Source organism: Lactuca serriola, chromosome 9, assembly GCF_051521515.1.
Source record: "Lactuca serriola cultivar US96UC23 chromosome 9, Lser_US96UC23_V15, whole genome shotgun sequence".
In the NCBI taxonomy this organism is placed as follows: Eukaryota; Viridiplantae; Streptophyta; class Magnoliopsida; order Asterales; family Asteraceae; genus Lactuca; species Lactuca serriola.
Window position 1 is genome coordinate 48,550,355 of NC_136416.1, and position 10,549 is coordinate 48,560,903.

Here is a 10,549-nt window from a genome sequence, read left to right on the forward strand (position 1 = left end):
TTTGTATTAATTTGTTGTAAAATAAAAGCTTTATGGGTTGAAGATGGTCTTATATCAATCATGATTTACATAAATCATAAATTAATTACGATTAACAATAAAATAAACTATTATCATGTCATGTTAGACTTTTAGTTGAAGAAAGAGGATAGAAGGCCTCCCACAATGCCAAGTCCATGCTAGTTAGATTCCACTCTCAACTCTTTTGTGTTGGAGTAAATTACAATGTTGTTCCTCTGAATTACTTTATAGGTTTAGCTTGTGAAAATATTGTCAATTATATTTTAGACCATTGTAAAAAAAACATCTGTTCAAACTTCAAAGCTTTATGATAGCAAAAAAGGAGTGGACCCGATGGGCTTTCTGCCATGAAAACGGGTCGTGATGAGTAGTAAGCTTTAGAGTTGTAAGCGTAGGAAGGCTGGGATTGCTGGTTGTGGTCGGGTCACATTCATAACATTAACACCTTGCGTAGTTGCCTGTTCTCATTAAATACAACAAACTAATATTACAACTCTTACTTTGAGATGCAAAAAGAAGAAACTAATTAGCTTTACCTCATAGTAGGAATTAAAGTTGAAACGCAAAAGGAAACGCCTAAGAAAAGGAGCTCGTTGGCTTCCTGCAAGCCTACTGCTACGCAATATCGTGTATAACGAATTTGATTTCATTTTAAATTCCTGTATTTAATTTTCATCATCAAAATAAACGAAAATATGTTACTATTACTGTTATATTGGGTTTATATTACCTCTGATATACGTTCAAGTTCATTGATGATTTTTGCATCATCAGTTTCAGTTTGATTTTGAGTTTGTTGGTTTTCAATCTTCCAGCAAAACTGCAAACACACCTTCATGATTCCATCCAATATTCTTGATACTGATCCAATATCCAAGAACGATTGTGATATCAAAGCCGACAAGTATCTACATATTCGCATTCATTCACCCATATTTTTCTTTTGTCAATAAAAAAAAAAAAAAAAAACTAAAACTGACCATATTTATTTATTCATAAAAATGAAATGGTCACTCACTGTTGATGGAAGGCAACCAAATCATTGAAATCACGAGACTCCTTTATATGAGCTACCAATATATCCCACTGAGATTCTATCACATCCACCTAATTATAAATACATACATACCAATCACACATAGTAATAAATACAAATGATAATATTTGTAATTAAAATTCACATTCACCTGTATATAAAATTGAAGATTTCGTATCAAGAACACCATTTGCTCTCTAACCCACCACATTGGTCTAACACGGTGTCGTTTGTGTTGAGATGTTTTTCCCTTTACACGTTCACTATGACTTTTCTCAAAATCCAAGTGACCTTGTTGCATTACAGATGCCCATGATTTCTCCAATTCCATTTGTGTTCTTTTTAACCGCAGTAAATACTGAAACATCCTTTGGTACCTGAAACATTAAATTAGTATAACTTTTAACTTAATTCAATCATATTCATATATGTGAAATTTCGTGAATCAAGGATGAATACCTTGTGAGAACCTCTTGTGTGAAGAACAACTGTAAGGGCCAATCAAGTGAATATTCAAGGGAAATACCATCCCAACCATCCAAGGTTGTCTCCGATGATAAGGGACTGGGATCAACTTCACCAAAAACTTTTGGTGCTTTTTGCACATCTGCTTGAGAAGACCTAACGTTCACCCTAAAACCAAGAATAGTAAATACATGTAAATGTAATTGTAAATGTAAATGTAAATGTAATGTGGATTTACCGCAAAGCGAGTCTTGAAAAATATTTATCATCGTCACTGATTGTCTTTGCTCTCGCCTGCATATATATCACACATGTGAGAAATTATAAATAAAAACATTTATTGTAGAAAAATTAACTAAATTCTATAAACAAAAAGATTTATTGTAGAAAAATATAACTAAATTACCTGCCGAAAGGGCACCATAAGGTCAGCTTCAGCACTTGACTGCCGAGGTGGTAGGCGCATCAATTCACGACTCCCTTCAAGAAAACTCTGACATACATACAATTCATGTTTTTCATTGGGGTGATATATATATATATATATATATATATATATATATATATATATATATATATATATATATATATATATATATATATATATATATATATATATATATATATATATGTATATATATATATATATATATATACACACACACACAACCCTTAATATGTATTTTTGGTCAAAGACTGAATTTTAAGAGATATAAAGCTTTAATGCAATATTTACAATCACTTTATGCATTAAAAAAATAATTTAACATACAAATTTTGGTGATTATTTCATTTCAGAAAAGACCACCACAGGCATATGCTGCTTATGAAATGATTGTTTAGTTTTGTGTTGTGTTCTACATGGTTGTTAATGGGTTGTGTTCTTTCTTTTGAATTTAGGTTTTATTGAGCAGATAGTTGATGGAGAAGCTCAAGAAGGAGGCAGGCCAACTTTGTGTATAAGTTGTGATTGTTTATATTTCTTTTCTAGCTTTGGTGCACAAGTTATACAATTTTTTTTAGGTAATGATATTTTCCCCTTTTTATTTAGGCTATATTCTAGAACAGCAAAGTACTTTTCATTTTTGTATACCTAATTATAGCTTTGTACTTCAAATTATAATGCTTGAATAAGAAAAATGAAATAAATGTAAATAAATACAAAAATATTCAAATAATTGCATTTTCCCTTTTTATTTAGTGTTATTTTGTATAATTGCATTTTTTTTTTCTCGTTACTTGCCTAATTCATGCAATTCAAACTCCAAGAGCTGACTAGGATTCACTCGGTCTTAGTAGTATAAAGAGATGAGCATAAGCCTAATGTTTCTAACATAAGTTTTTTTTTTAATCAAGTGTTGTGGACACATGTAGCTGTAGGCCCTATAGTTTTATTGGGCTTTATGTATATTTATGTATAGACGTTTTTTTTCTAATTTATATAGTATATTTTCAGTTAGCTTTTTTAATGAAATTTCTAATTATATCACACCAAGTTACTTAAAAACTAATTAAAATATATTTTAAAAAGGTGGCCTATCGACCTTAAAACTTATATGTCGTCGAGTTGGGTTATGCCAAATTTGTTTTACAGATTTGATAATTTTTAATCGTATATATACTTAATACTTTTAATATATTACATATTATTATTATTATTATTACAAAACAATATTACTAAAGTAAAAGTCAATAATTTTGTGAAAATTCATTATTTACTTTTTAAGTTAGTAAGATTTTGATGACTCTCGGCTCATCTATCCAACATAAATACTAGAGTTAAGTACATACAAAATGATCATATCCTACTCTTCTTTATCGTCCATCACTTTTATTTCAGTATTCAAGACCCTTAAACTCTAAAATAAAGATATAAATAACAAATTATTTATCACATCATTAAATTAAGATATTAAGTAGATATTTATCTTCCATATTCGATTTTCTCGTATGACCAACTTTATGTGGTATTATCCAGAAGGATACCATGTACCAATACAAATATATTGGTGAAACTTGACTAACAATTCAACGGGAGTGAATTCTATACATAAAATGTGGTTTATAAACAAATGTTACACGATTAATAATGTACAATTAATATGTGTTTATGTACATTTGTAAAGAATCGTAAATTTTCATTTTTAATTCTTACTGATTATGTTTCTGCTAGCATTACACTATTGATAATTGTTTAGATGTAGTAACTATTTGTGTAAAAAAGTAACTGCCTCTAGAAATTAATTTCTGACAGAACAATTTTCACCCATCACTTGGTGCGGGTATATATATATATATATATATATATATATATATATATATATATATATATATATATATATATATATATATATATGAATTAGTTACCCATTACCTGGACAAAATCACCTTTTGCTAGAAGAAAATAATCTTTGATGGCTTTTAAATGCCCATTGAGATCAGCACGAACAACCACAAGCTGAAAGTTTTGATGAAAAATAGTAAAATGTTATATGCTTATCGACCGAAGTGGTCATGTAAAGACAAATAAAAAACATGTCATATGTCCACCTGCCAAAGATGACTTGCTGCAATAGCTCTGATTGAACCAATGGCCCCTTCAAATGATCTTTTGTGAAATTCAGATGACTCCTGTCAAAAAAGAATGTACATCTTTAGCTGAAAAAACATATATATATATATATATATATATATATATATATATATATATATATATATATATATATATATATATATATATATATATATTTATAAGGATGAATAAATACCTGTAGATTTTTAAGCATTGAATCAATCTTATCAGCCTCTGATTGTGGCAGTAGTTCATCTCCTACTGTTGTATTGAAAGAGTGTTCATTCTTTAAAGATTCTTTAAATGTTTGTGGACCTGTTGTTTGATGAGACAACACATCCACACACTGGAATGAAGAACTTGGATTTCTAAGAACCCTAATTGCTTTTCCAGAAAAAAGAATGGATTCTGCTACACACACCGGTATATATTCTGGTAACATCTCCTGGAGGAAAATTTTGATAATTAACACGTTTTCTGAGTGTAAAATTCATTTTTAAATATAAACTACAAAGTATGGTATACCAAGGAGATATTGAATCCCATGTACCAATCACTTATAGATCCATCACCAACAGATTTGTTTGCAACATTCTGTAGTTTGTCAGTATGAGACGTTTCATGCTCACGATTTTTTGGTTGTTGCCTAAAAACATTAAAACCAACATCCTCTTTTATAAATCCGCCTACTGTATTACATTGTTCCACAGCTATTTGAAAAAGCTAATTACCTGCTGATGAAAAATTCTCCATATTGATCATGAAGAATCCCATATACCATCCAGTATGTAAGTTGATTGTACATGACTTGGTGTCCATGCCAAAGAAGCCTATGTTTACAACAAAAATAAAAAAGTTGATTGTACATTATCTGGAAAAAAAAAGTTTTTTTAGATATTATACCTTTGAACACATGTTTGAAGCTCTGGGACCCCACAATGACATCGTTTATGTAGAAGGTTAAGAAGTTTCCCTCCATAGATACCATCCCGATCGATCTCTAGAATCAGCTCATAAAGAGGCGGAAAGAAAAAAAGAAACTACAATAACCATCCATTAATGAGAGGTCAAACTTCAAAGAACATAAACTAAAAGCAAAAGGAAATTATAGTAACCTTATTGAGGCCTTGAGTAATTGTAGCCAAGATGGGTAAAGAATCAGACAATAATTTTTGTTCAATATGCAAAACAGAAGATCTGTAAATGGAAAGAATTTCGGATATTCCATTTGCAATGGCCCTCCTATAAACACTCTGATTGTCACTACTTTCTTTTGATAACTCAAAAGTGCGTGATAAAGGAGACACGTTCCCAGACCTTATCCAGCTTAAATTTCGGGATTTTGTGGCAAATCGATCGAGTTCACGGTAGTAAAACCCCAATGTGATTATCTTCTCAATGATATCCCTGCATCTCATTAGCAACCACTCATTACAACAATAAGAACAATATAGTAATTATGGATTTCATACAACACACAAGCAAACACATTGTTCCATTGAATACAGAAGGATACAATCCAACTTTAGGTTGGTGTAAATCTCTTCTTTTTTCCTTCCATGCGGGAATTGTTCGTAACATTACACCAGGATGTAAGGGAGAAGAAAATAACTACACATTTTACACTCTTCTCACCCAAAGGATTAAGATCAATCATCCAAATTACCTTCATCTCATAGTTCTAATTCTTAAAAATTTATCAATGTAAGGTAGAATAACCTAGTGATTGAAAATAAAAGGGAGAGCATCAGGGCATAAGAAATACCTCTCCCCAGGTTCAATAAAGGAGATGTCAGGAGCAAGCTTGAACGTACATTGATCGGAAATGGAGTCATCCGGTGACAAACCAACATATTCTTGGCGTTCTCTCTCGTCAATAATTAGGTCTCCAGTGTAGCCTAACAGGGCCAGGAGGAGTTCGTGTAGCATCTCGAACCATCAATTTCTCTTCTCGGATTGAGATACTAAATTTGCTTAGAACATCGGAAAATTGAAGATGATCTGTAACATTGTGATTTTTAACATAAGAAAATTTCATTTATTTCAACACCTTTTACCAGAAATCGCAATGAAAGACTTTATTTAATTAATTTTAAAATGTTGCAAACAACAACGTACGTTACTTCAAAACTCTAAACATTAATCCAAACCGATTAAAATGTAGAAAGGTAAAAATACTTTAAAGTAAATAATCAAAAACATGTCCAAGACTAATATTGATAATAAAAATCTACTACCAATTAGCAACCCCTTTCACTAATCTAAGCTCCTAAGCTACATGTGCCAATCAAATGACACAAAGTAAAAGTAACAATTGCCAGTCACTGCTGAGTGAGTTAATAGATATGCATACAGTCAAAGGAGGACATACATATACATCACAGATCAACATAGCATCACAAATTAATAAAACATCTCAAATCAACAAAGGCATCACATATCAACAAAGGCATCACATACTAACACAAGCATCATATATCAACAAAGACATCACATATCAACAAAGGCATCACATGTCAATAAAGACATCACATGATAGGCATTAGTCTCTCACTACATCTTTCCCGAAAGGAGCTACATAGTTCACTACTCGTGTTCCTGCATTGTCGAATACTCTAAATGACTCATGACTCCACATAAAACATTGACCCCAGACACCCCTTTCGCTACTCCGGCTATGCGAAACATAAGTATTTCATGGTATCATTCAAGATTGGTACCAACGGTGTCGAACAACCATGACACCTCCCAATCCAATGTGATGTTTGTACTAGTCCTCCAATATAGGACCACACCACTCCAATCTACGAACATTGTGGTTACAGTGTATGTATACCATGGGTTGCAAGATCTTCTAGATAAACTAGGCGACTTTCAACACAATGGCTTAAGCTCTTTCCTATAGGTCCTTTCTTCAACCTATTAGGCAACACTAAGTATCCAGATAAGATTTTAGGCAAAATATTATTCACTACCCTAACCCACTACGCATCAACCCGTATAATTACATAATGCATCATATTATGCATGCAATTTCATAGAATCAACCAATATTATAATATTCATCAAATTCAGCAACAAGCCAACAAAATATAGTTAACTAGTAACCAAATTCATGCTAGCATATCATAAACATCATAATCATCAAAATATGATTAGAAAAATACAAACACATAAGTCTACATCCACCGTTTAATAAAAACACCAAAAAAATGACTAAGGAATGATTAAAAGTAGAATGTTATAATCATACCAAACACATAACTCTACATCCACCGTTTAAGAGTTCATTAAGCTCTAAATTGAAACACATATGAGATGTCTCTTAGGTGGAATTTTAGACAAGTATTGCATGAAAATAAGGTCATTAATTCAACCCTCATGATGTGGTCTTTGAGCAGAAAAATACAAGACATAACAATCAAGAATTTCAAGACTTTTCAAACTAAATGTTAGATCTTTTTGCCATGAAACAACCACATACTAAACCAAATATCAAGACACTTGGGGACTGGTTTAAGAGCCTTTTGAATGGTTCAAAACAAGGTCTTATATGCAGGAAATAATTACCCATGAAGTCACTAGAATTGTAAGCAAAAGAAACATGAATTATGACTATTAAAAAAAAAAAAAAAAAAACGTAGGACTTCACAATTCCAACCAACTCACTAGTGATTGTATCACAACTCTATGAGAATGGAGACTCAAAAATTAACCAATTCACTAGTAAAAGAAACATGAATTATGACACCATAATCGAACTCACAAGTAATCACAAGCATTGAAGGTGGAATGAAGGAGATTAATGGAGCAAAGATACACAACCAAAGCTTCATATTTTTTTACCTAATCTCTACCAATTGAACCATCAACACGTGAGGAAGAAATTTCAAGACTTACCAACTGGAATGATCGATTCCTAGACTCGATTGGAGCTCACAGCCCCTCTCCCGCCGATCGACACACCACAACAAAAAAAACCGATCGTTGCTTGCTTCAAGTCGCACGTTTCTGTGCTCCTGCATTCGAGATCGCTTCTTTCTTTCTCCTCTGATCACGACGCAGCGCCCAAAGACCGAATGATTTCTAAAAAAAAAAAAAAAAAAAAAAAAAAAAAAAAAAAAACACGTGCATGTTGCAACCAAAAACGGACGAACCCTTTAAATCTAAACACGTCGATTGAATTCATGGCCCATGGGGAGTTTTAATCCGATTTTGCAACTTGATCCCTAAAGTATCGTAATTAAATTTCAAACACCCCTAACCCTAATAACATAGCAATTTAAGTTTCTTTTGATAACCTTTAGCCCCTCAATTTCATTCATATCCTTTTTAATGAATTATATTTGTTTTTTTTCATAAAGCTATTTAATTAAATAATTTATTCTTAATTATTATATAATTCTTTTAGATATTAATAACTATCATTTTTATTTTTATTTATTTCATTATATAACCTCAAAACCGAAATAATTGTAGAAAAATAAATATTCGTCTAACAAAAAAAAAGTTAACATCGCCGAAGGAAGTAACTTCAAGTCGGGACTAACTAAATTTCGAAAATTGAAGTATTGTTTGGAATGTTGTAGCCCGTTAAAGCAAAAACAGGCCCAACCCTATTATTGAAGGTATTTTATTCTAGCCTTTAAGATTTACCATTACTAATTTAGAATGTTTGAAGAATGTGATATTTTTTAATTTTAGGTAGTGTCTAATTTGAAAACGTCAACAATATGCAATTCGCATATGATCTTATATAACAGAAGGTAAATAGACCAAAATTTTAAAACAGCTAATGTAATTAAAATGTTTTACACATTATAATAACACAAATATGCCTATACAATGTTGAGGACTAACAGAAAATGATCACTTGACATATCGTAAAAGAGAAAATTGTATAAATGTTATTTTATTTATTTATTTAATAAGCTATGTGTGCATGTATTTAAATCTTATCTTATTGAAAATAATGTTAAAGATTTAGGTAGGTTGGATGAATATTTGTTAATTATTTAATTAACCATCAAACTTATTATTTTGTGATATAAATTGATAATGTTATGATACTTATTAATGGATAAAATAGTTTGAGAAAGTTACTATATGTAAACCGCTTTTGCTATTTAACTTTTACATATAATCGTTATTAATTAACAGTTTAAATATTTGTTATAATAATAAATTTATCTTTGTATGGTTTTAAAAAGTTTAATGTATATTCAGTAAATAATAAGTTTTTTTCTTCATTGATAACTAGTAGAAAAAACCGGGCTTCGCCCTAGGTCGGTTTCTTTTTTGTTTTAAATTTTTTGGTATTGTCTTATAACAGATTTCACAAAGATTATCGAAAATACGTTGCCTACAACCCTGTTACAGTCCGCCACTGATCTCGTGGTAGACTAATGTAAAGACCATTACCATGACAATCTGCGTTTCATAAAATGAATTTTAAATTTCACTTTGGAAAAAGAAATGACTATAATGCAATGACACATTAGCTAAGCAATAAAAAATAACAAAATGGAAGTACGCAAATTCCTTTAAGAATGGTTTTATTCCATTCAAGGACATAAAATAAACAACTTTTCATATTAGTGGAATGGACAATTTGATGGGTTTTAGCCATAAGAACTTTTCTATGTGCGCATGCAAAACCCTAATGCATGGATCTACGCTTTCTAATTAAACATGCTTTGAATCCAAGACTTCTAATAACTAATTAAGTATAAGAACAATACAAAATCAGATCTAGAAGTTTACCTTTGAATCTCTTATTTTGATCTTGTTATCTTGGAGCTCTAGAGTCACAATCGCCACTCCTCTAATGGCTTACAAACACCAAATAGCAATGAAGATGATTTGAGAGAAAGAGAGAGAGAGGAGGAAATCGGCCAGGGTTTCTCTATTCTAGATGAGATGCCGATTTTCCTTGGCCATAGGGTCTATTTATACTTGTAGACTCCTTAAGGGTTTCACCTTAAACCCTAGTTGGATAATCTTCTCTTAAAGCAATCCAAATCCTTACCATAGATAAGCCTTGGACGATTTTGAGCTATCCCAAGCTCTAGAATCCGTCCAATCCCTATCCCCAAAGGATTTACAGTCTAAAGTGTAACTATCAAACAATTGACAGTTTATACCCTTTTATTTAATTAATCTCTTTAAGTCACCAAATTAATACTAATTAATTTATGACTTATATTAATCAAATATTATTATTCTCATAATATATTAATAATATTTATTCTCTCATAATAAATCATCCTATCAAGTTGTTATGGTGAAGGCAACCCAAAAGGACCATGCACAATCGGGTCAAATACTTGCCTAATATAGTTGCAGCCTTAGACACTATTCCAACAGTCTCCCTGTAACGACCCGTCTCCGGTATGATAATTCCTTGGTATTTATTTTGAATTTTTGCAAGAGGGACTCGGCGAGTTCATAGCCTG

The 10,549-nt window shown here is 31.3% G+C and overlaps 1 protein-coding gene across 2 annotated transcripts; it reads right to left on the reverse strand.

Annotated features, from left to right (window-relative positions):
• Nucleotides 1–121: 121 nt before the first annotated feature.
• On the reverse strand, nucleotides 122–6,089 carry LOC145073684 (gamma-tubulin complex component 4-like). 2 transcript variants are annotated; one of them, XM_079020197.1, is made up of 16 exons: nucleotides 5,860–6,089; nucleotides 5,210–5,501; nucleotides 4,998–5,134; nucleotides 4,826–4,924; nucleotides 4,620–4,740; nucleotides 4,291–4,539; nucleotides 4,073–4,153; nucleotides 3,897–3,980; nucleotides 1,929–2,015; nucleotides 1,761–1,816; nucleotides 1,517–1,690; nucleotides 1,209–1,434; nucleotides 1,040–1,128; nucleotides 752–929; nucleotides 558–680; nucleotides 122–479 (listed from the first exon to the last, which is right to left on the reverse strand). In XM_079020197.1, exons 1-16 carry the CDS (start codon nucleotides 6,021–6,023, stop codon nucleotides 399–401), a joined length of 2,241 nt encoding a protein of 746 aa, XP_078876323.1. In that variant the 5' UTR covers nucleotides 6,024–6,089; the 3' UTR covers nucleotides 122–398. The 2 variants fall into 2 exon arrangements, with proteins under 2 accessions (XP_078876323.1, XP_078876324.1); XM_079020198.1 differs by lacking the exon at nucleotides 3,897–3,980.
• Between the last annotated feature and the right edge of the window lie 4,460 nt (nucleotides 6,090–10,549).